Genomic DNA, 25,592 nt, shown 5'->3' with positions numbered 1-25,592 from the left:
CAGTTTTTCATCCAAGACTTGTTTTAATGATGTTTATCAGCTGGTAGTTCTTATGTACATGCCTGGTCTTGCGTTTCTCCTGAAACATTGTGCCAAAACTTCACTTTGAACAATATTTCCATGGGCTGGGAGACTGTTAGAATTTTGTCTTGCTAACTGCATCTTTTTGCAAATGAATTCAACAATGCTTTAAGTTTTCATAAACTGAACTGGATATCCCTGCTGGCAGGAGAACCGAGATATTGTTTCTTCACAGCATGGGGCATTTACCAGATGGCAGAACAGTGTTTTCAATCAGAATTGTAACTCCAAAGAAAAGAAATGCCTAAAACAATCTGAAAGGGAGGAAACTAAAACTCATCAGCCCCTTAGATAACTGCAATATAACCAAGTCATGATCTTTTTTTCTGACAGTCCGTGGAAACCTGAAGCTCCCAGGCCTTTATCTCACTAACACCAAGTTCTCTGTAAGTTACTCTGGCAATGTTCCTGTTTTAATAGAAGAGAGGACCTTAAAAGGAGAGCATATATAATTTAACCTTCAATGAAATCAATGTTCCACTACTAGAATGACCTAGAATTGAGCCTTATTTCAAGTGATTTGTAGACGCAACTGAACAGTGTGTAGGATGCAGCCCAGTTTTTGCAGTATGTGGATTCACTGAATGAGTAAAAGTTTCTCTCGAAAGTGGGCTTCTTGTTTTCTGACTCTGATAGTTCTAGGGGTGCTACTAGTCATATGTAGCAACTGGCCGGAGCCTTTTCCTTGAACAGTCCGTGTCTTACAGTAAGACTGTGTTCCCTGCGCTGTGATGGGACTGCCAAGGGTAAAAGGATGTATGTGTATTATGTACTTGGATACGTGTAGGTATAGTTCTTAAATAGACATGAGAAGGGACCCAAATGGGGCATATGGTAGGGTCAAATGCAAGGCAATAAGGTGCTGTCAGAAACATGTTTTAGCATCTTAGTGTGCGTGACATGAACAGCTAACTGTGCAAATACACAATCCTTGTATGTCAGCTTAATGGGACACAGGGTACTCAAGGAAAGAAGGGTCAGGTCCAAATCTTAAAGTGGCCTTTTTTGACCTTCTTACGGCACTTTTGTAGAGATGTAAGTGATGCTGAAAAAACGTCTGAAAGAGGGTAGTAAAAGTCTGTCATCAAACTGTCCTGCATCTGGAAGTCATGAGGGATGTGGGTTCTCCACTCCTCTGGAAGTGGGACTGATGTGGGTGACAGAATATGGAACCAGGTACGCTGGTAAGCAACACTACTTTGAACTTTAGGCTAGGAGATCCAACACCGAGATGCTTTAGAAGTGTGACCTGTCCTTATAAGGGTGAAAATGTTTTTTCTAACACTCAGCCTTTCCTCTTGCTCCCTGCCAGGTCTGTAACATCTGAGAACCCTCTCAGGCTGTGGGAAGGGCTTGCTGCTGTGTAGGTCAAGGTTAAGACTCTAGTGCATCTACAAGGGGAAAAAATGACTTTCTGGCAAGGCAAAGCATTCGGAACTGGAGGAAATGAAGCCTGACTGCTGCAGGTCGCAGGTCAGATTCAAGGCTTTTGTGCATTGACACATGCCTAACCTTTGGTACTAACCTAATCTAGGCCAGTGACTTTCAACTGGTGATCTGTGGCTTAACTGTGGGATCCCCAACAGATCCTAAGAAAGGGGGGGAGTAAGGAAGACGTGCACGCTGCTTAGGAGGCTTTCGTGTGCTGTATGCATTCTCTACAGCCGTCTGCAAATCAGGGGGGGTTGGGAGGGTGCTACATCCCTCCGATTTTGTATTTTTTAATGTGAGAGGTTAGCTCTGTGGGTGCAGGGGGGTATAACACGGGAAATACTGTTTTGCATTTATCTTCAGTGCGCCTCGTGTTCTCTTTGTCCGTAGACGCAGGACGGCGGCTCTGCGGGGCCTCGGCAAGTTGCAGTGTTGGTGGAGCTATTCTGGCAGCACCGAACCCGCCGCCATTCCCGCTCTCCCACCCCGAGGTCTCTCCCTCCCTCAACCACCGATTTTCGTGCTTTTCTACTTCTTAGAAGCTGACTTTTCTCAGAAACCTCTCGGTAATCCCCTGTTTACAGTTTACTCCATCCGATGGCCGTCTTCAGCAAACTTTATAATTTTTAATTTCCTCATAGCGTGTGTAGTTTTGGGGAAAGACATCCTTCCGGACCAGCCCTTATTGTTGGCTCCGCAGCCACGCGCATGGCCCTGCCGTGTCACCCAGGCCACGTTTGCACGAGTGGGGCCCCGTACACAAGCCCCAGAAACAACCGGGAACTAACGGCCCCGGGAGTTAGAGGCCTCTTGCGGATTATTCAGATTATTCGCATTATTCGGACGGTGACAGGGCCTGGAGCTCCCTGGGGGGGACAGGACCCCTCGGCCGAGGGGGTGCATTGGGACGGCGGCTGTCAGAGGGAGAACCATTCGGGTCTCCTCTCCCGCAGGCTGTTCGCAGGGCTCTCCGGGACCCGGTTTTTAGAACAATAACCGGCACCGTGACTTCGGCCCCGGAGAGCGAGGGGCTTTCCCGGCGGCAGAGCGGGCGGGGGGCGGCGGGTCGGGGCTTCTCGCCGGGCATCCCCGGTGGAGCGCCGGTTCCGGTGGGTGTCCGGTCCCCCGTCTGTCGGTCGTTCCTTACTCCCCTCCCCCCGCCCCGGCTCCCGCGGCGCGGCGCTCCCGGGAGGTGGCGGCGGCCCCGCCCCGCCCGCTCGTTCCCGCCAGCGGCGGCCAATGGGCGGGCGCCCGCCGTGCACGGGGCTTTTCCGCGCCAAACTCCAAAGCCCGGGGAGAGCGCGGGCGGCGGCCGCGGGGCGTAGCGCGGCACCGGCCTCCAGCACCGCCACGCCGGTGAGTCCCGCCGGGCCGCCCCCCCCCCCCCCCCTCCTTTCGACCCATCCCGCCGCAGGACGGGGAGCGGCCGGTGATCACCGGAAAGGGGGGACGGTGGTGGGGAGGGGGAGGGTTTTTTCCTCGCCGTGTCCGTGCCGGCGGTGTTGCGGGGAGCGGCGCCCCAGCCGGTGACAGCTGCCGGGGCACGGTGCGCGGGTCCGCTGCTTCTCCCCCCCTCCCCGCCCCGACTCGGGGCGGGTCTCCCCCGGGGGGGGGGGGTGAGCGCTCCGGTGCCGGTTGGCGGGATGCGCGTCGCTCGGGGGCTGTGGCAGCGGGACCGACCGCCCCCCCCGCGCCCCCGAAAGGGGACCGCGGGAGGGGGAAGTGTGACCGGGAGGGGCGGTGGCGGGGAGGGGTACGGCTCGGCATCGCCCCGCTTGACTTTCGGGGGCTGATGCTGACGGCGCCCGGGCCGGGTCCGGGGACGGCGGGAGGCGTTGACACCCCCCCCGTTTTTTTTCCGCGGTCGGAAAGAAAGCGATTTCCCCCCCGCCCCCGCCTCGGGGTGAGTGTGCGGGTTGTGGGGCTGCGGCCGCCGGTGCTCTCCGCGGCGCGATGGGCAGCCCCGCTCCCCCGTGTCTCTCCCCCCCCCCCCCCGCGGGGAGCTCCCACCGGGCCGCGGTGGGAGGGTGGGGGCCGCCGGCTGGTGACGGCCCCTTTAAGAACTCCCTCTTCCCCCCCCGCTCTCATTTGCATGATCGCGCGAGATTTCGGCCGCGGAGGGCGGGGGGGGAATTCCCCCGCGAGAGCGGAGGGAGCGTTTCAATTGTGGCGCGCGATACAGTTGGCGCGCGCCGCCCGCCCGCGAGGCGGCAGAGAGGCACGGGCGCAACCAAAGCCGTTAGGCTGAGCGTGGAAGGGGCGGGATTAAACCTCCGCTAACCAATCGATGTCGGAACCGGCCGGGTTGTGGACCAATAGTGCGGTGGGGGTGGGTGGAGGTGAAGGGGGGGGGGGGGGATGGAGGGCGGGCCGGCCGGCTGGCTGGCGGGCCGGGCGGCGGGGCCGGGACGGCGCGGTAGGTTGAGCGGTCTCATTGATACGGTACCCGGCGGACCGGATTCCTCGGGTACCTTCGTTTAAACACTCGTTCGTTCTCTTGCCGGTGGGAACAGGACCGGCGCCATGTGGATCCAGGTGCGCACCATGGACGGGAAGGAGACCCACCGCGTGGATTCGCTCTCTAAACTTACCAAGGTGGAGGGGCTGCGTTTACGGATACACGAGGTTTTCGGTGTCGAGCCTCACCGGCAACGTCTCTTCTACCGGGGCAAGCAGGTACCGACGCGGCGGTGGGGGGGACGGGGACACGGACACACGTTTGACAGCCCCAGCCCCTCAGCGGCGGGGGGGGGCCCGCAGCCGCCTCAGCGGCTGCGGCCCCCTCCCCCCCCCCGCGCGTCCCCCTCTAACCCTGTTCCCCGCCAGCTGGGGAGGGACATTTTAAATTATTTTTTTTTAATTGCGTGAAAAGGGGGTGTTTTGCTGCCATCTAGTGATTCCCGGGCTCCCTTCTGCGCTGCTCGGGCGGCGGGTCTGCAAGGAGAGGAGTCAGCAAGATAGTGTTGTGGGTTTTTTTTGTTGTTGAGTTGCAAAGGTTTGGTTTTGTCTTGTTTTCCCTTGCTATTTTTCGTCTAGTGTGTTGCTTTTCTGTCTTGACACCGCCTTTGCGAAGTCGCTGAAAATAACAGATATTACCAGGGGGTTTGTGGTCTTAAAGTCCTTGAAGTTTTTGAGTCTTGCAAGTTTTACCGCTCTGAAAGCCGTGAAGGTCCCATTTCCCATTTTCTTCTGTAAATTGGGATAGCGGCTCGTGATTTTTAAGTTCTTCTGCTCTTTTATCAAAATCTCTTTAGTTACAGAACTCACTGTAGAATCTTGAGTGGCTCAGTAGTATATTATGTTCTGGACAGTATGTTTACGATCGCAGTTGTACGAAAACTATTTTCTTCCACAGCAGTTAATAATGTATCTAAATTAGCAGTAAAAGACAACTGAAACTGTTTTCAAATACATTTTCCATAACCTGCATAGTACTGCACTGCTAAACCATCATGCTAAGGAAACTTCTGAACCAGTGGTTGGTTGTTCAAAGAAATTAATATCAGAAGTAGCGGGCTGCTTTAGACTGTAGTTGGAATACTGTGAGATGGGTGCCATTAGCCAATTTCTTCTAGTCGCTTTTTTTCCACCTTTCCCTCCATTTTAGGATGACTAGAGCTCACTGTACGTTACAACTAGCAGGTGTGACTGTAGGATATGGAAATACATCTGGACCAGCTTTAATCTAATAAGCTTGGGTACCAGTGGTAGTAAAAAAAGAGTCTTGTAGGAATATGTGGCATCTCTGAAGGGCTTGTGTCACCTCCTTTCTGTTAGTGTAGATTGGAGTGCAGTAATTGGCCATTTGTGGTTGTAGATAAAGTGATAAGGGAGGATTAGTCCAGGGTACATATCAATTGTCAGACTTACATTGAAGTCTGTAGATAACTAAGGTTAAACAAATTTTCAGTAGAAGTGGTACCTTTTTTTCAGTAAGAATGCACTTGCCTTACAAAAATAATTCCTCTCTGTGTAATTCCAGTAGTTCTTAGTTTAGGCGTGGTTTTAAACAGAAACATTTATCCAGTGTGATCTAACCTCTCTTCGTCACGTCATCGTTCCCCTGCTGCGCTCATTTGTGCTTTGTCTGGCTTTTTGAATCATCAGAAATGTTCAAATTTGTATTAGTTAAAATTTTAAAATTATGTTAGAAAAATATGTGTTAATTAAAAAAAACAGCCTCCTTTGTTAGAGGTACGTCTTCAGATGCTGGCGCTTCTTTCAGACTGTCCTTTGAACTCCTGCAGGTTCATGTCCTGTTCATGTTCTCCATTTTTCCTTTTCTGTTTGCACTTGTTGTCACTTGTGTTCCTTGGTGATAACTACTGTTGATAATGATACCATATTTGTGATATTGTCTCTTTGTTAAGAAGAAACAACCGATTTCTGGTTTGTTCTTGTGTATCTCCGTGAGTGTTCATCTCTAAACCAGAAAAAGTCCAGATCACTTCCTGTACAGTCAGATTTCCAGGGATTGTTTCATAGCCATTTTATGCCATAAATCAGAATTGAATTATCATAGTGATTCCTGTGAAGTGTAAATTTTTGTGGTTTTGCTCTGTTTCCCCCCCGATAGAGAACAAAGCTCTGGGGATTGCTTTTTCTGGTGGTTTGGGCTGGAAGGGGATGATCATTTCCTGTATAATTTCTTAGTCAGACCTTAAATATGTGGTGAAGCTTGTCTAAACTTCTAAACTGCGCTGTGGTCTCGAGTATTACATTTTAACTCTAAAATGGTAGTGCTCCTCAGAGTTCTTGAAGGGTAATTGAGAGACCTAGTTAGTCCTCTGTACTTAGTTTTTGCAGGGGTAGGATCTTGATTTGACTACATACGATGCCAGACTTGCAAAATAAACTTTTAAAATTAGAGATGGTGTGAAATTAGGACATGCCTGGCTATGCTAAAAAGTGATTGGGTAGTTTCAAGTTGAATTGAATCTTTTTTGATTTTAGTTTCAATGGAAAAATTGTGTACTTGCCCAGAGAAAAGTAGGTGATTAACTCTTTGGCTTCTACTTAATGCCACATTTAACGGAGTGATGTTGTAACAATAATCTGGAACGTACACAATTAAAATATAAAGACCAGTCTGCGTTAATGTTCGTGTTACGGGATGTGTCTGAATTAAGGAAGAAAGACTTTCCTTTTGAGTTTGTAGGTAACGTGGAATTACCTTTAAATCCTGATAGGAATGTAGGGGATCTGTAGTTCTTTAAGTCCTTCGTCCCAGAATTAATATTTCTAGGGAATGTACTGCAAACTGTTTCAGATCTCCTAGAACACTGTGGCTTAATCTGGGTAGCAAGTCTACCGCAGCATGGAAGTCTTGTTTTTCTAGCTTGTAGAGTCCGTTGAAAAAAGAACATTTTAAATAGTAAGAATAACAGTCTATAAGTAACTGTGGTGCTGAAGAACTGCCAAGTCCCTTGATCCTTAATGGTTTTCAAGCAATGTGGTCTGTCTTGGCACATAGAGACGATTACAGCATGATGGGTGGTTTTGAATTGGCAAACCTCGGTTGAATGAAATGACCAGATTATTTTGATGCTTTCCCTGTAGATGGAAGATGGTCACTCCCTTTTCGATTACAGCGTTGGACTGAATGATATTGTTCAACTCTTGGTCAGACAAAGCCCAGCAGTGCTTCCTGCTGTTAGTAAGGAAAAGGATTCTGAACTCTCCGACACAGACTCTGGCTGCGGCTCAGGCCAAAGCGAATCTGACAAAAGCTCTCACAATGGAGAAGGTGCCATGGAACTGGAGGGACAGCCGAGCACAGCGGCACAGCCTGACTGGACTGACCCGGGATTTGGCCTCTATAAGGTGAGTCATTAAAAAGCTAAGATTACTTAAAACTGCACTTTGGGAGGGGAATTGTTTCCCTGTAGTAGAGAATTTCTGAAAATCTTTCATGCCTCAATTGTGTGGGTATTTTTTTTTTCTCTTTTTCTTAAACCCTCCAACAAGAAACAAAAAAATACCAACCAACCCACAAACCAATTAAATGCAACATGTTGTAGGTCAAAATATTTAATTTTTCATTTTATCCTTTTAACTAAAACTACAATACATTAATTGATTAACAAAAAAAAAAAGGCATTCAGAGCGCCTGTTTTGATTTAAAAAAATTTCCCAATATTTTTGCTTGGAGTCATTGCATTTGTCAAAGTTGAAACTTTCTCGAATGAACAAAAGAAAATCTCAACCAGCTGTTCAGAATCATTTTACTTGTCTGTTTCAATGGATTTTATTACAGATCTGGTGATGTCTTTGCCAGACTATGAGCAAGACAGTTCTGAAAGTCTGTTAGAGACGAACTAACAATGGTTTGTACTAGATAAGAAAGGTGTCTGTACACATTGATATCTTGATAATGGTGAAGTTCTTGAGATGGTTAAATCTTCAAGTAGACTTGGAAATTAATACTTAATTTGAAAATCCGTTCTGGTGAGCTGTATACTTTGCTTTGTGTAGATCAATGACTTGGTCGATGCTCGAGATATGAATATGGGAGCATGGTTTGAAGCCCAGGTTGTAAATGTAACCAGAAAAAAACCTAGAAATGAAACAGCTGACAGTTGCACAGATCCTGATCAGCCGACAGCCGTTCCTGAAGAAGATGTAATATATCACGTGAAATATGAAGAGTGAGTTTTGTTACCTTCTTGGCTAGTAAAGTCATTTGGATCATGATGTTGATGGGAAATTTTATTGTGGAGATCCACAAGGTAAAACAGAACTGGGCTGACACAGTAATGATGTTATTGAGCCCTGTTAACTGTAAGTTTGTTTTACGGTCAGAATTCTGACTGGAATTCCAGGGGGTTGGAATCATGTTTTTAGAAATATGAAATGCTGTTGTCCAAGTTTTAAATGGGATACAATAGCAGCAAAGTTAAACTACCCGATTCTGGCTGTGTCTGTGTGGGAGAAGGAGATTTTATTCTTGATGGTATTCTTGTACGTTGCACGGCATTGGTTCTTGAATCGACCTGTGTGGATAAAATCTATCACTTATAAAAACTATGATGTTGAATCTGACTTTTCTTCTCTGTCCCTGTGTGCTTCCCTTCTACTTCAAGTTATCCAGAGAATGGAGTTGTAGAATTGAGTTCGAATGATGTAAGGGCTCGTGCACGGACTATTTTGAAGTGGCACCAGCTAGAAGTAGGACAGGTGGTAATGGTCAACTATAACCCCGATGAACCAAAAGAGAGAGGTTTTTGGTACGATGCGGAGATTCTGCAAAAAAGGGAAACGAAAATGATCAAGGAGATAAATGCAAAGATAATACTTGGGTAAGCAAATTCATAATGTGAAATAAATTGAATTCCCCAATTCTTCTTAAACTTTCATGAGGTCTGAGCGACTCCGCTGAAAAAACTGATGCAACAAAAATGCAGAAGTGCTGGGGAGGGATGAGAAGCTGGACTGTCCTTTTTGGGTGATTGACGTCATCATACTGCACTTTTGATTAACTTCCATTGGAGGAATTGGACACTTCAAGGAATCACAGGGCATGCTGATCTGTGGATTCACATAATGCTGGGAGGATGCGAAGCCCCGTATTCGCTAAGAGGCAAAGAACTGTTTACTATGTTAACTATCCATAATGGTTTTACAAAAACTTCAGTGTAATATTTTATGCTAGATATGATAATGTAGACTGAAGCATCACTTTATAAAGATGATGAAAAATTACTCCAGTTCAGTCCTGAAGCAGAAAACGGGCCTACATATAAGGGACTCTCAACTTCAGGAAAAAAAAAAAAGTCTATGTTTGTTTAAAAGTTTCAGATAAGTTTCACAGGGTTGCCAGAATATTCCTCTTTTTTCCTCTCACCACACTGATTTTGACTTTTTAACTATAAAATGTGAGAAGAGTTAGTCTGAAATGTGTTTTGGGAGGACAACAGTCACTAATGATAACTGGAATGCTACAAGTGCCTGGATTCTCATTGAGACAAGAGGGGGTACACTTTAATTGCGTGAAAATGATTTGATTTGTGGTGATGCTGTCATGCCACTGTCCCAGATCATGTGATGCTGTAACAGGTTTCTTGTGATACAGGACTAATACCAAACCAGTCTGCATTACCGATGTACATGCACAGCTGTGAATTCATGCTGTACGATACTTTCAAAGTCTGATCTTTCTGGCTTTTTATCAACTTGTCCTTATAGGGATGCTGGTGATTCCTTGAATGACTGCAGAATTACATTGGTGGATGAAATTTATAAAATTGAAGAACCAGGCAGTGCTTGTCCAGTTAGTGCCAGTCCATTAAAACGTGAGTCTGTTGCCTAGTTCTTGCATGTCTCAATCTTATCTTCTGATATTCTGCTAATTGTCTTTGTGAGGATCAAAGATCTAAGAGTTCTAAGACACTTGTAGTTGTGACTCCTTTGACCATTTCCAGTGTATCTGGGCACTTACTGGAGTCTGAAGCAGACTCTGGTTTCTTTTTGCTAACAGGACAAAATGGACCTGTGTGTAAAGCCTGTAAGGACAACCCGAACAAGACCTGCAGAATTTGTGCTTGCCATATCTGTGGAGGTAAACAAGATCCAGATAAACAGCTAATGTGTGATGAGTGTGATATGGCTTTCCACATCTACTGCCTCAACCCTCCCCTTAGTAGTATACCAGATGATGAGGATTGGTAAGTTCTAAGTATGTGTGTGTGGTATCGCAATTACCATCTAATTAGGAGCAGAAAGTGAGGTCTAGGGCTTCATGCTGCCCTTAGGTGGCAATATTGTGACTACGAGGTGAAGATATGTTTGTGTGGCTTTTCTTTTTTTGTAGGACTTCGTAGCTTTGGTATGTTTTAAACCAGTGGCTTTCAAACTTGTCTTCCGAGTTTGGGGATATATATGCCTATTCAAAGAGAAGTGGAGCTACCTATAAACCAAATGCAAACCTGATGCCAGGAGGCTTAACTTGTATAATGGTTTTTGTGTCACTTATGGGTAGTCCATAGGCCCCATCACCATATTAGGCTGGTGACATATACTGCTTTATATATGAAATATATATGGTGATAGATATATAGGGAGATATATAGATAGTGGAATATATCTATCTATATACATGTAGATAGTGAAATATACCGTTTTATTCCTTGTGTCCTGTTTCAGCATTTTATACAATGATTTTTATGATACAGCTAATTTCCTGACACATCTGCCACGGCTTAGAAGACTGTGCAAGGACACTAGCTCATACAGGTCTAATTCCAATATGGAGAGTTGTTTCAGTGTCCTGTCTAGTTTCACGTGGGGAAATTGTAACATTATAACTCAGTATGTTTTGAGGAAATTCTCTTTTAATTCAAGGCTTTGCTACTAGTTAATTTTCACTGACTGGTGACTTTAGGTATTGCCCTGAGTGTCGAAATGATGCAAGTGAGGTGGTTTTAGCAGGAGAGAAATTAAAAGAAAGTAAAAAGAAACAAAAGATGGCATCTGCTAATTCATCCTCGCGGAGAGACTGGGGCAAGGTCAGTTCAAAAGCTGTTCTATTTTGAAGAATAGTGTGTGTTATTTCCTTGTAATTCTTGGCTGATTGGTCTTGCTCTTTGAAACAGGGCATGGCATGTGTTGGTCGCACAAAGGAATGTACCATTGTCCCCTCGAACCACTATGGACCAATTCCTGGGATTCCGGTTGGCACCATGTGGAAGTTCAGAGTTCAGGTATGAAGCTGAATCCTGGCCTGAGCCACTGTAGGGAAAAATGGGAATGATCCAGCTCTTATGAGAAACCTGAAACAGTTAATCTTGGAGTGTACGTCGCTGGATATGTAAGTGCAGAAAGGAAAGAATTCTGGCTTTGTCTAAATCAAGTGTTCCATAACTAATGCTGCATTGTCCAGGCATTTCAAGTGTTTTTTTTCTTTAGTGCTTTTTTTGGTAACTCAAAAACCCCAACCCAAACATATTTGTCTCTAGTAATTTGTCCTGGAGATGTGTAGTATCTCCCGCTTGTTCTCCTGGTAAGGATCTCTCTCAAGTATGTAGAAATATTAAACAGAAGGTTTTCTCATCCTGTTACAGAGTTAGGGAAGAAAAAGCACTGACCTATACAGATCTTGTTCTCAAGTATTAGGTGAAGGTTTGCTATTGCAAGTCTTTCAAAACCAATCCCCTTATACAAACATTTAATTTTAATGTCTATATTATTCTTGAATTACTGGAGCTTTTTAATAAGCAATCTCAGTGAGAAAGATCCAAATTTCTAAATTTGCATCACAAAAAATATCTGTGTGTTCGATTTACTGAAATATTCAACGGTTTATTTTTTAACAGCATTTTTCTTTCCTCTACCTGGACCTTTTTGGAGGATAGTGGTGAGAACACAGTTTCACCCTGTAATATATGCAAAACAAATCTGAAATAGTACTATTAGTTAATTTAGTTCCAAGACCAACTTGGAACTAGTCGTTTGTAGCCTGTTGACAGCAGTTGCCTAGCAAACTTTTTCTTTTTTCAGGTGAGCGAATCTGGTGTTCACAGGCCCCATGTAGCAGGTATACATGGCAGAAGTAATGATGGCGCCTATTCCTTGGTTCTGGCGGGAGGCTATGAAGATGACATAGTAAGTGATTCTTGATTATTTATGCCTGAGAACCAATCTACCTTGCAGTTAAAACAAAGACTTGGCCTTGGTTACTTTTTACACTCTATATCAGATGTTTCCCCATCTTGATACTTTTGTTTTTGAGAAGAAACCTAGGCCAAGGAAAACTACAATCCAGTAATATGTGCCAACCTGAGAAACAGGATCATCTAAATTAAGTTTAATATCCATGTGTCAGCTTTTAATCCAAGAGTCCTTAGCTGCCTTTTCAGGGTCTCCATTGCATCCACAGTTTGAACAGAGTCTCATGGTATATGCTGCCAGATCTTCATGCATCAGGGGAGTGTTCAGAACAAAACTAGGGCCAGAAGTCCTACTTCTGAATATACCATTTGGTTCTGCTAGCCAAACCTAACCTTTACTAGGCTGTACCAGGCTCTACTGCTCATTCTTATTGCAGATCACTGGTGCATTACTAGCCTGCACCCTCTTACTCCGAATGCCTGTTACAACTCACGTAGAACAGATAGCCACAAATCTCAGTAGCCGTTCCAACTCTTAATTCTGACTGCAAGGTTGTGTAACAGCATAAGTACTGAGGCACAAGTTACTTCACCTTTCTGTGCTACGTGCCCCCGCACTTCCAAGCAGATCCTGTGCAAGTGGTGTGCCGCTCTCTTGGCAGAGGTCTCTTTGCACTGTTAGGGTGTGTGACGACAACAGTTGTCACCCTGACTCCTGTCTTGGCAGTGTAAGGGAGGACCATAGACTAACTGAGTCTGGGAGCTTAAATGGAGGAAGCGTCTTTCCTTTTTTTGAGAATACTGTATTAAAGCTACTTGATTAAAAGACTCTTCTGCTTTTATTGAATTATTTTTGTGAATGTGTCGAAACCATCCATATACGTTTCAGGATCATGGAAATTCCTTCACATATACAGGGAGTGGAGGGCGTGATCTTTCTGGAAACAAACGCACAGCGGAACAGTCTTGTGATCAAAAACTCACCAACATGAACAGGTCAGCTATGTTTGCGCTCCGTTCCTAACCTTAGTAGCTGGCAATCTGTCAACCTGAAAAATTGTTTGTCTGGTTTGTATCAAAAGAAACTGGCGAAGTGGAAAAACTGTCAAAATTAGGTTTCGACTGTGTTGTAGGCTGCAGATCAGTTGCACAATGGCAATGCTTCTTACAGTGCACTATAAATGAGACTGAATTGTAAATGGTGTTAGTCTCACATTTAATACTGACTGAAACTTAAGGAACAGAGTAGTAAATTAGTGCAGAAATTTTCGTACTCTCTCCTGAAGACCTTTGCAGCCACTGGTCACCTTGTGAGACCAGATAATTTGTAATTGTGAGCTGTTACTCTTACAAATAAGTGTGGACTTGAGTGAAGGAGGTGGTCTGTGCAATTAGATTAATGAATAATGTAATGAAAAATCAGTGTGTTTAAAATGTGGTCTCCAGTCAGGAGGCTTAACTACCATCTCCCAGAGTTCTTAGTGTTATACAAGATACTTGAAAGTCTTACTATTTAAAACAAACAAACAAAAGCCTGGCTACATCCTTTTCAGCACAATGCCAGTACTCTACTACTCTTAGTGTTGTACTCTATCAATGTGTTGCTCCGAGTAAAATAGTATAGTTAAATTTATTACTTCTTAGTAGCTGGTTTACCATTCAAGCTTTGCTTTGCTTTGCTTTATCCTCCCCCTGATTCTGAAGAGTTCGGCCTGGTAGATACACTAAGTTGATTGGACTTTCTCTTACAGAGCTCTGGCTCTGAACTGCAGTGCCCCCATCAATGACAAAAATGGAGCTGAAGCCAAGGACTGGAGAGCTGGAAAGCCGGTCCGAGTGGTGAGGAATGTAAAAGGAGGCAAGCATAGTAAATATGCTCCTGTAGAAGGGAACAGATACGATGGAATATATAAGGTAAGAAGGATTTGAATTTGCCTGCTGGATTAGGGAAAGATAATTTGCTTAATGGCTGAGGGTTTTTTATAGTGTATGATGGACTTGCATCTGACTTTTTTAGGTTGTGAAATACTGGCCCGAGACAGGGAAATCTGGATTTTTAGTGTGGCGTTACTTACTTAGGAGGGATGATGAAGAACCTGCTCCTTGGACCAAAGAAGGAAAGGACAGGATGAAAAAGCTTGGCCTAACAATGCAGGTATGCTTTTGGAACATCATCATGGTTCCCCTGGACAATGAACTCAATGGATAGCAGGAATTTTTCTATTATACGTTCTTACTGAGGATGATCTGCTTCGCCTTGCATGAAGAATCAAGAGAGTCCCCCTTAGACCGACGGGGACACAAGTGCTTTCAGTCTCGTGGGTTGGTTGTTTCCTTTTTACATCAGGGGGCTAAATGGACAAAACTCACTTTCTTGCACAGAATTTCTATAGTCTGAATAAGCATTTTGCAAGAGCGGGGATCTGTTGCTTAAAATAGAGAACCCCTCCCTGGAGCAGTCCTCTAGAGGTCATTCTTCTGACCTATAATAGCCTGTAAGTCTATGAGCTGGCGTGTTTGCATTGGATGCTTTTTGTTTTGTGTTTTCCTGTAGTATCCTGAAGGGTATTTGGAAGCTGTTGCAAACAAAGATAAGGAAAAAGAAAATAATGGAGATGATGAGTTTGATACCCCGGGGAAAGGAAAGAGGAAAAGGAAATCAGCAGGTTTGTGGAGTAGGCAAGTGGATATAGAAAGCCTTGTAGGTTTTTGTGCATTTTACCTAGTTACTCTTTTCTGGTTGCTTTTTGTTTGTTTGTTTAAAAAGTAATTGTGTTTTCTTTCAGCTGGGGAGGAAAAACTCATCACCTCTCCTACAGGGACTCCAAAGAAAACTAAAGTTGAGCCATACAAGCTGACATCTCAGCAAAAATCTCTTATAAAAAGTGATGAAGCCAATGAAAAACTGTGGAATGAAGTACTAGAAGCTCTCAAAGATGGACCGGTATATCATGCTTTTCTTTCCAGAAATAAAGTGACAATTAATTAGTGAACTATCCCTAGATACAGACCTCTTGGCTGCATAAAGAAACAGCCTCAGACCTATAGCATTTTCTTTTTAGTGTGGACATCCACAGCATAAATTTAAAGTACTGTATTTGAGGTCAGTAAGTAGGATAAGAACTTGTTAATGTGACTATTTTTTCCTTGTTGAACTTCATAGAAAAATTTTCTATGTCTAAAGTAATCCATTGTGTTTAATGTGGGGTGGGTTAGTTGTTTGTTTGTTTTTTCTGGCTGTACCTTTCAGAGGGTAGTAGCAATAAGTTGATTCAAATGTTCTCTTTACAGAAATTTCTAAATAAAGTTGAAGAGGCCTTCCTGTGTATTTGCTGTCAGGAGGTTGTGTTTCGGCCAGTCACAACTGTATGCCAACACAATGTGTGCAAGGTGAGTAATCGATACAACTCTCCTCTTGAGCCAAGCCTTGAGCTGACTTGTTTAGTGGTGAGAGAGAGGTGGTGGGGGTGGCTGGGGGGGTTGGTTTGTTTGGCTTTTTTGCCAGTAGTTAGTCTTTTAGCATGAGGCAAGTTTATATTTTAAAACTTCGTGATTTGATGAAAGTTCTCTGGCGTAAAAAAGTCTGTGCTTTAAAGAAAGTTCCACTGTTGTATCGCTACTATCCGATTCTTTTAAAAGATAATGAGAGCTTCTCTGCGGGCTCAGTAATACTGCTAGGTGACACTGATAGATTTGACAGTGTTACAGAATGTATGGGGTTCTGAGTTATTTTTTTAAAGAATGATGTGAAGTGTTTTTGCGGAAGCTCCAACAGTCTTTAACAGCTGCAGGGGAATTCTTCTTCTTTAGAAATGTAATTGAATGAAATAGCTCTACCATATACCTAAATACTACGTCCATGACTAACGTGCTCTGTTGAAGTGCATGTGCTATTGCACGTAATGAAGGAAGTTTTCTCTCCAACTGCCAGCCTTGCATTGCTCTCAGCCTTTCCCAGCTCTTGTCAATACCTGGGTGAACTAGGATATAAAGGGCATCTCATTCTCTCCAGTGGGGGCCTTGCAGAATAAGCTAAACTGCACATCTCTCTTTCTTAACCAGTTATTTTTTTTGTCCTTCACCAGGACTGTTTGGATAGATCCTTCAAAGCTGATGTGTACAGCTGTCCTGCCTGCCGCTACGATCTTGGCAAAAATTACACCATGCAAGTGAATGAAACATTGCAGACCATTCTAACTCAGCTCTTTCCTGGATATGGCAATGGACGGTGATTCTGTAAAGCACTTCTAATTTTCTTTTGTTCAAACTTATTAATGGGTTTTCAATGGGCTTAATTTAAAAAAGAAAAAAGTAGTCTGTGTTCTCCCAGACCCCTAAAAAGTTTAAAGTCTTCCTTGTTTTTAAAAAAACTATAAACTTCAAGGAGTATCCTTCTGTATGTTCGTGGGTTTTGTTTTTGTTCTAAATGTTGAACTTCGCATTTTTTTCTGCCTGCCCGCCCCCCCCCCCCCCCCCCAACTGCCATTCATCAGCACAGAATTATTTTCTTTTAATGGACTTACAAAGTGCTTCCGGTAAGGCTGCTAATGATTATTAAAGTTCTCAGAGTGCCCCCTGTGCCCCCTCTTTTTTTATTATTTTTGATTTTTTTTTTGTTTTTTATTCCAAAAAATGGCTTGGTTGCTAGAACAATCTTCAATGTTTGGGGATTTGGCCATAAAGGTAGACTCCTGCATCACCTTGGCAGCATTTTGTACAAGATGGTTCCTGGCTTATGATCTCTTTACTACAAGTGGGTATTTGCTATTTTTTTTAAAGAACTGGTTTTTATACATTTGACAAACCTATCAAAAGCCATTTCCTGCTAATTTTGTATATCAAAAAAAAAAAAAAAGCTGCTTGCGTATAGCCAAGTAGTTGGAGCAATATGAAGTACTACCTCAGTTGGACTTCTTTCTTACTAGGGAACTATTTGTTCAGCCAGGTGCTGTCTTCTATCCAGAAATGCCATTGTGGAATATACTAAAGCCATTCTTAAGTGCCTTTTGTCCTTTTCTGAAAGACTGGGCTCTGAATCACCATATATATATTTTTCATAAGCACTGAATTGTTTAAACTTGCCAGCCGGATTTTATTCTTTGGGTAAAATATAACACTGTAGCTGTACATGATTAGCATGGATTTGCAAACTTTCAGGTTTCCTCCTAATGGTAGGTGTATTATGGTAACGTGACTTTTTTTTTTTACTTTGTTTCACTGCATTTCTACCTGGAAATGGAGAATAACCAACTCTGACTCTTTTTATGAAACATTTTGTTTATTGTACATGACACCGAGAAGGCTTACTTTTGTGAATGGGTTGTCTTTTTCTAACATTACCAAAGTTTGCAGTTTAATACCTCAACAAGACAGGGATGTTTTTAATCACACTTTACTGCAGACAGACTGGAACAAATGTGCCTATTTTTGGTTTTCTTAACTCTTACCCTTTTTAAAATTATAATGTTAATATGTTAGGGAAGGAAAAAAAAAAACATTTTATAGGTTTTTTTGCTGAATTTGTCAATTTTTTTGTACAATGTGCAAGTTGAAGTTCTCAAAATAAATATCTTTTCAGATGAAAGTGTTGACTGTTTTCCTTTAATTATTTTTATCTGAAGCAGGCTTCCACACCTAATTGTTGTGCAGGAATTCGTATTTATGTTCCATTATGCTAAGCCTTTTATTTTCTAAAGCCTATTTTTCACTACAAAGAAATGAGGAAAATACTAATTTGATATTCTTGTCTTCAAAATATTTGCTTCTAGGCCCTAGTGAAAGGCATATGTTATGTTCAATTAAAAAAACCCGAAGATTCCCAAAATCTCTCTCTTTTTGGGGCATAACTTTATGTTAGATTTCCACAGTACTAAAATCCAAATAGCGACTGGCTATTGGAATTGTCTGCACATTTAATGAATAAACCCCAAATTGTTAGAAGAGCCATGTCATGTATCATATTGGAGGTGTTTATAGCAAGTTGTGTGAGCATTAACTTAGCAAACCAGAGAAATAAATTAAAACACAGGTTTTCATAAACGAATGCAGATGAAGTAAATGAAGAAAACATACAGGCATTTAAGATGTTGGGGAAAAAAAAGCTGTGAAATTAAGCAGCAGTTGCATGATCTGCCCTCTTTAAGTTTATTTTAAGGGTAGTGTTAACATTAAACACTTTCAAATTCAGGTATTTAAATTTCATTGAAAATGTCCTTCCAATTCTCATTCTATATTGTGATGAGAAGAATTTGGGATGAGTGGGTGAAATGGAGGAAGAGTTGTGTATTTAAACTGAAAGAACCTATTGCCACAACTTCCTTAGTATATTGTTTTTGTTGTTGTTTGGAATTTGGAAAACAAACTTTGTTTTCCTACATGGGTTTCAGTGTACTGTTCAGAGTTTTAGTGTTTATTTAGGATGAATTAGAATTTCTCTGCAAATTAGACACTTTATAATTTGGGGCTTGCAGATCTCAACATAAAGCTCTGCTAGGAAAATCACTGTGCTATAAAGTGAGCTGGTGTGTGGCTTTGGATATGAAGGCATTGTTTGTTTAATGGTAGAGATTATTAGTAGGATGATGCTTCGTTTCCTGTACATACTTGTGTGCATTGATGTGGCAAAATTCTGGAGTAAATATCCAATATGCGATTTGGCAAAACAAGGGTTTTGTGGATAAGGAATCGGGAAGCAAGAATAACAATGTTGTTAAAAACAAAAACAAAAAAAAAGCAAGGATCTTTCTTCTATTTTGGGAATTCCCATCTCGCTTCCCAGCAAGTGTACAGAGTCTATGGTCTGCACAGTTTAATTGAGCACAAATTAAAAAATGCCCCTGATTGTTCTTCGTCCTGGCAGGCTTCCATGGTCCTGTAATTGCAGCTGCTTTGGAAAGCGTTATCTGTTGTGTGGTGATGGTGACTGCTGGAGACAGGGGTACAGGTACTCACCACACTTGTGGCAGGAGAAGGGGGAAACTGCAGCCGAGTCAGGTCCCCTGGCAGGAGCATGTCCCCCACCCTCTGTCCGAAATTAGGTTGCCGTAGTAGCGTGGTACTGCTCTATCTTCTGGGGGGGAAACTGGAAGGAAGCGTAGACTTAACAAATGAACTGGTGGGAAGAGGAGGATTCCCTGCACTGCCAGTAGCTGATGGTTAACTTTTTTAAGAACCTCCAGGTACTGGGGTCTACAAGGAGCCTAAAACTACCACCCAAATAGCTGTAACACGCTCTAGCTCACAGTAACGCCTGATCTCAAATTTTTATGTTCACCTCGCTTATCGGGTGCTGTGGTTCCTTGGGTCCCTCTGGGGCTGCTCCCCCCCTTCAAGCACGGGGGGAGGTGTGGGGCTGGGCTCTGAGCTCTGCCCTCTGCGAGGAGCTTGTGGAGAAAACCCCAAGTTTGCCACAGGCAGCCTTGCCGGCCATTGATGCTGATGGGACCACCCTGCCGTGAAACGTACGTGGGCCATCTTTAACACCTTTGCGCTAACCCCGCTCCAGGCTTTCCTCAGGGGCAGCCTGACTGCACCAGCCCTGACGACCACAACCGCGGGCAAAATGCAGCTCGGGCCTGTGTGGGTCTACCTCAGGGTAAATCCCCCCCCTCAGCCTGCGACGCCATGGCCCTGGGGACCAGCCCTGGCGGGGAGGGGATGAGCTGGGGGAGCAGGGGAAGGTTAACGACGAGCCTCCTCCGGCCTCGCCGGACCCTCGCCCACCTGCCCGGCCGCCATGAGGCCGCCACAGGCCGCGGGGGGGGGGGGGGGGGGCGGTCCCTTCCCGCCCCATTGGCGCAGGGCGGCCGCAGCCCCCCCCGCCTCCTCGCGCTGCTGTGCGGCTCCTCACGTACTCACCGCCCCGCGCCCCCGCCGGAGCGCAGAGCCGTGAGGCGCTGACGGGCAGCCCGCACCGCCTATCGAAGCCCGCCTTACCCGTCTGTCGCCCAATAGCAGCTGAGGGCGAGCCGCCCTCTCCCAACGGCCGCGTTCTATTGGCGGAAAGCGACTGAGCGACGTGAGAGCGACCGACTGCCCCGCCTACTGGTAGGCGGGCCGTTACCCAGCGCAACCCTCCAATCAACAGACGCGCTCGTCTTGTTGTTCGGTGACCGGCTCCGCCATGGGCAGCAACCGCCGCCTCTCATCGGCGATGCGCCCAATAGCTGCGAAGGTGGTGCCGGCCTCAGCCAACGAGCGGGGCGAGGAGGCGGGCGGCAGGTGCTGGCCGCGGGGTGCTGCGCTCTCCTCACCGCCCCCCTTCCGCTCTGCCCCCCGCGCCGGCCCGCTCGGCGCTCCGCTGACGGGCAGCCCGGGGCCGCCGCCGCCGCCGCAGCAGCCGCCGCCGCAGCAGCAGCAGCAGCCACCGCCGGGGACCGCCCGCGGGCTCAGGTACGGGGGCGACCGGCGCTTGCTTCTCTCTTTCTCCCTCCCTCCCTCCCTCCCTCCCCGCGGGGGCCTGCCGCCGCCTGCGGCTCCACCCCCGGGACCGCGGCGCCGGAGCCCCCCGCAGCTCGGCGCTGTCCCCCCCCCCCCTCAACCCCGGGCTCCCTTCCGCCGGTCTTTCTCCCTTCCCCAGGCCGAGCCCCTTCCCCACAGCTTCTCCTCAGCGACGGGCCCCGGCTTTGCGTCTCGCTTCCGGACGGCGGCCCGCCGCGCCTCCCTCCGCCGGCCGGCCCTCCTCCTCACGGCCCGGCCCTCGGCCGCCGCCGGGCCCCGGCCCTGGCGGGGGTGTGTGTGTGTGTGTGTGTGTCTGGAGGGGGGGGGGGGGGGCGGCCTGTACGGCCAGAGGCCTGGCCGGGCCCGTCGCGGCCCGCTCCTCGCGGCCCCGCCGCCCGCTTTGTCTCGGGGCGGCGCGGTTGGAGCCCCCCCCCCCCCCCCTCACCGCCCCCGTATCCGCACCCCCCGCCGCCCACCCTCCCCCGGTACCTCGGGCCCAGGCCCGGTGTCCGCGGAAGGCTCCGCGTCTGAACGCGGTGTTTCAACGCAGGATTTTTTTTTTGGGGGGGGGGGGGGGGGGTCCGGGTGGTCCCTTACACCCCACCCCCGTACCGGGAGTACCGGTAGCGGGCGCCGTTTCGGCCCGGGGCTGCGCGGCGGCGGTTCGTCGCGATAGGGGGGGAATTGATTTGTGCGATATAATGGGCCGGTCGGCGATCGGCAGCAGGGGTTCCGCCGGGCGAAGGGAGATGTTGGTGACTCGACGCTGCCCCGATGGGTCTGGGGGTTCCGTGTTTGATCTGACGGCGGGCCCGGGGCTAAGGGAACCGGAATGGGGTTTTTCTTTTTTTTTTTTTTTTTTTACCCTCCAGAGACTGTCAGAGCTTTTTCTTTTTTTTTTTTTTTTTTTAATGATAAGCCTGTCGTGCACAGAAACACCCGTGGTTATATGCAGAGGTCCTTCCTCTCGCCCCTTGCACAGCCTTGAGCACAAACGTTGCAGGGTGAGAAAGTGAGACGACCGGCTCTGAAACGGTTGTGGTCTGCAGAAATTGTTTGTCCGGTCATGCTTTGGTGACTTGCCCTGGGTTTTAGCTGCTCAGTTTGCCCCTTTTTTTTTAAAGAAATAAATGGAAGATGTATTAGGCTCTTTTAAGTTGTAGTACGTGGTGGAAGGGGAAACTATTCAGGAAACCCTTCATCTAAAGGTGGAACTTGGCTTTCCTTTAAAGCTGGCTTTGATTCTTGTTCTCGAAGATGGTATATATAGCTGCATAGGACCTAGGTATATTGCAGAAAGAACTGTTTTGGACCCCTTTGTTTTAAAGGGTCAAAGTCACAGATTTAGTTTTAGACACGTTCTTTAACTTTTATACTTTTTTTACAAAAGCCGCTGTAGAGAACAGGTGCTGTTCAGGGGCACAAACTGGTTTTGTGTTGCTGATAAGGCCTAGAACATTGGAGTTTTGCTGTGTGACTCGGTTGTCTTTGTGCTGGGGCAGTGTAAATACATTATTCCGTTATATCAAGCTTGACCCTTTCAAAGCTAAGTTTCCTTTAACCAAAAGGAGTTAATTTTAAGGAACTGTGTTCATCAGAAACCTAATAGGGTTTTTTTTTTCCCCTTTTTGCACACAATAAGTCACTTCTTTCTTACAAACTTTTCCTTTTTTCTGTTCTGTTTCCTTTTCCTGTTCCGTTAAAATTCACGTAATCACTAGAAATCATAAAGATTAGAATTTAAAACTTACAGTTACATTTCAGCAATTACATAAAATAACTGTTGGAGTACGTAGAGGGTAATTACTTTTTGACAGCAAGTTCGTAATTTTTAGGTTCCCCTGTAATAAGTGAAAGAAGTTGAGGTGGGTAGACTGACTCCTCCATTGCCAAAAGGAATCGACAGCCGTTTCTTTCTCATTAGTGGTAGGAGTTACTCCTATGCAAAGTATATGTAGGTGGATATACTTGACTCCTAGTTACAGAGCTACTGTTCTCATAGAAGACACTCAGTGAAACATCTTTTGACAGGAGAATGCTGACCAATGCTCAGTAATGTAGTATTCTTTCTCCTTTTTATGCTCCTTGAAAAGAGATAATTTCCTTAACCAATCCAGTGGGTCCAGAATATATATGGTCTTATATAAAAGAAGTTAGTTTTTTTCAGTAAGTTGGAACACATGGGTAAAAGAACAAAGTACACAGGTCTGACATTTAAAGTTTGACTTCAGGGTGGACACGGGCTTTTATAAGTAAGATCTTACGTACGAAAGAGGTTTAATTGGCTTTTGATGAGAAGTTGATAGCGAAATGCGCTTTCAGGGAGAATACCACCTATTGCCTCTAGATAATGCTGGTTATTGGTCTGAGGCAAATATGGTACTCGGAACTATTTACCGTCCTGTTAAATTGAACTGTTGGAGCAAAATGAAGTGAAAACTATTTCTAGTGGTACCATCAACTCCTGTCATTTAACAGATAACGTAGAGTGATTGTTTTACGGATCTGCAGGCAGTAGGCGTTTTAAATTATCAAAAATATTAGCAACTTCTGAAAACTTAGAACTCTTTCCATATAAGAGGTCTCAAGAAATTTTATATGAGTTGGGAAAACCAGTTTGTCCAGACGTACTGGATAAGCACGTTAGCTATATGGGGTTCTTCTGTACATTTATCAAGAGTTATGTATTCTTATTTCTACTAGGATGTCCAGCTGTAATACAATAAACAATGTGTTGGCATTCAAGTAGCTGTAATTAGCCTTCAAAGTTTACATCTAATTTCAATGAATAGGGAAGTTCACATGTAAGTAGAAATAATAGCTCTGTCTTGCTGCAGGCTGAGACAACCATGCATCAGTTAACACGTTATGAAAATCTCTCTGCAGTCATAAGAATTAGAAACTTTATTTCCTTTTAATTAATTCTAGGCAATATAGAAGAACTGCGGACTGGTGAATTTTCCAGCCTTTCTGACTTGCTTTTTAATGTTTTACCATGTGTGTTGAAAAGGATTTTCAACGCCTGTTACTGTCTGTCCGTTTGTTGTGTGCTTGTGCTATACGCAGCTTTACTTGCGATATAGCATCTGTTAATATCAAAGATGGATGACAGCTAAATATGTCACTGCAAGTGAGGGATTTGCTTAATATATTGGGATGCCATCGGGATTCTCTGTGGCTGTGCAGGGCACTGTTTGAAGTAATTATTTGTCATCCATTTAAGAATCAAAAGATGGTTTGTCCATTTGATGCACTAGCAAACTGAAATCCTTGAGTACTGCAAAATATTGGCAGAAACCTTGTCCTTGTACGTAGGTCTAGTGATATTAATGTTGTGGTATTGTTCTCAGTATAAAATCATTGTGGTGTTCTTCCATTTTCTGTATTTTTCAGTAAACTGATCATTGCTTAGTAAGGTTTTTTTTTTTTCGATCTTTGTTTTGGACCAGATATGTTCTGTCTTGTCACAGCTTATCGATATAGTCACTTATTACTGTGGCTTAATTAAGGTACTTACTTTCATTTGTATTTTCATGGAGTAAATTATTCTCTTTTGTAAATTAAGCAGTTCCTCAATTATGTTCTTACTGGATGGCTGCTGACACAGGGGAACATATTTGTATTCTGTTGTAATATTTTTGTGTAGTATAGGATCCTTACTTAGTCTGTGCGTGCCTCAGTCATGGCAAAAGTGACCTGCAACTTTTTTTTTTTCTTTGGTGTTTCAGAAGGCTCATGAAAAAAGCAAAAGTTGCCAATTTCTTGGAAAATATAGGCTTGTTCTTTTGTTTCCTAAACCTATGTGATAAAAATACTGTATTTGAATATGGCCGAAGAAGACAGTGTTGGAAGTTGGTGTGCTAAGATGATTTCCTGAGGTGTTCTGATACTCCTTTACAATTTCCAATATGCATTCAGAGTAGTGGGAAGGATTTTGGTGAGCCTCTGTGTTTATTTTTTTGTTGTAGATAAGAAGTTTATGTGAAGTTTGCCATGTTTGTTCTCAGTTCTGTGTTGGCAAAACAAGCAGTGCAGCTTTGGCTGCGACGTATGTGTTAAGGTTTGGAGCTGTAGCTTCCAGAGAGAAGAACCAGATAAAATTGAGCTGCGAGAGGTTAAAATTGTCTAATGTTACCTTGAAGCTGTTGTGAAACTACCTTGGTTTTCTCCTAGGTTTTGCTTTAATTTAGGTTTTAAATTCTCACTCCTTTCAGTTGCAATTTTGGCTAAGAAGTGTGAAATGGGTATGAAATGAGATATGAAATGCCCAACAGAAGACTGTGGGGTTCCCCCCACTCCTCTCTGTGAAGGTGAGGAGTTTAAGTTATTTACAGGTACAGCTGAGGACAGATATGCCTGCTCAAGTGCGCTTCTGGAGTGGTATGAACTGTGTTATGCTTCTTGGTCCCGTTCTTCTGCCTGCTGGCTTTGCCTCTTGCTCAGTCTCTTCCCGAGTACATAATTTTCTGGCAATGCAGCTGCTCTTAAGCCTGGAATCTGGGTCAGTGTGTCACACCCACTCTAGGCAGGACCTAAAGCACCTTGTGCAAAAAATGCAACCAAGATTTTGATTTTACATTGGCAAAATAGTCAAAAGCACTTAAACAGTCATGTTTGTTGAAGTTCTGTCTTAAAAAAATCTGAAGCAACCTAGAGAAGAAGTTGAGCAAGTTACTGAGAACGTTGCTGCACGCTTGTAGTTCTGGCAGGTTTGCTGAAGGAAGACTGTTGGGAATTAGTCCTCATTAAGGTATTAATCTGATATAGGAATTACCTTTTTGTACAAAGTGGTGCATTAATCAAGTTTTCTGATATGCATACAATTTCTGGTAAGAATAATAGACTATGGGTTACTTTACAATATTTTGAGGTTTGCAGCACTGCTGCATTGAATTCAAGTGTCATGCATTGAGACTTTGAATTCTTGTTCAGACTGAACAGGAATACATAAAAAAGAGGTACCTTTTCTACCTCAGTTGCTCCAGGTCTGGGCAGGAGGTTCTCCTTTCACTGTGGTCTTGCAGTTTGAAATGGTGA

At 44.8% G+C, this 25,592-nt stretch overlaps 2 protein-coding genes across 7 annotated transcripts in view; both read left to right on the top strand.

Moving 5' to 3' along the window:
- Nucleotides 1–1,214: 1,214 nt before the first annotated feature.
- On the top strand, nucleotides 1,215–17,674 carry UHRF1 (ubiquitin like with PHD and ring finger domains 1). 3 transcript variants are annotated; one of them, XM_052801972.1, is made up of 18 exons: nucleotides 1,215–1,554; nucleotides 1,903–2,078; nucleotides 4,026–4,188; nucleotides 7,072–7,335; nucleotides 7,987–8,159; nucleotides 8,595–8,810; nucleotides 9,697–9,803; nucleotides 9,989–10,175; nucleotides 10,892–11,015; nucleotides 11,103–11,210; nucleotides 12,007–12,111; nucleotides 13,006–13,112; nucleotides 13,868–14,030; nucleotides 14,134–14,271; nucleotides 14,671–14,782; nucleotides 14,903–15,060; nucleotides 15,408–15,506; nucleotides 16,202–17,674. In XM_052801972.1, the coding sequence occupies exons 3-18, from the start codon at nucleotides 4,036–4,038 to the stop codon at nucleotides 16,346–16,348; spliced, it is 2,361 nt and encodes a 786-aa protein (XP_052657932.1). In that variant the 5' UTR covers nucleotides 1,215–1,554; nucleotides 1,903–2,078; nucleotides 4,026–4,035; the 3' UTR covers nucleotides 16,349–17,674. The 3 variants fall into 3 exon arrangements, with proteins under 3 accessions (XP_052657932.1, XP_052657934.1, XP_052657933.1); XM_052801974.1 differs by lacking the exons at nucleotides 1,215–1,554; nucleotides 1,903–2,078 and adding an exon at nucleotides 2,808–2,868; XM_052801973.1 differs by lacking the exons at nucleotides 1,215–1,554; nucleotides 1,903–2,078 and adding an exon at nucleotides 3,894–3,928.
- A 2,520-nt stretch (nucleotides 17,675–20,194) lies between these two features.
- The window catches only part of KDM4B (lysine demethylase 4B), a 94,841-nt gene continuing 89,443 nt past the window's right edge, over nucleotides 20,195–25,592 (top strand). For 3 of the 4 annotated variants that reach the window (XM_052800641.1, XM_052800640.1, XM_052800639.1), the window contains exon 1: nucleotides 20,318–20,507. The gene's annotated coding sequence lies outside the window, so the exon portion shown is untranslated. Of the gene's footprint in view, nucleotides 20,508–25,592 lie in introns of all 4 variants that reach the window. The other variant, XR_008237085.1, reaches the window with a different exon arrangement.

This window comes from Harpia harpyja, chromosome 11 (genome assembly GCF_026419915.1).
Source record: "Harpia harpyja isolate bHarHar1 chromosome 11, bHarHar1 primary haplotype, whole genome shotgun sequence".
In the NCBI taxonomy this organism is placed as follows: domain Eukaryota; kingdom Metazoa; phylum Chordata; class Aves; order Accipitriformes; family Accipitridae; genus Harpia; species Harpia harpyja.
This window is presented reverse-complemented; position numbering and strand designations above follow the sequence as displayed.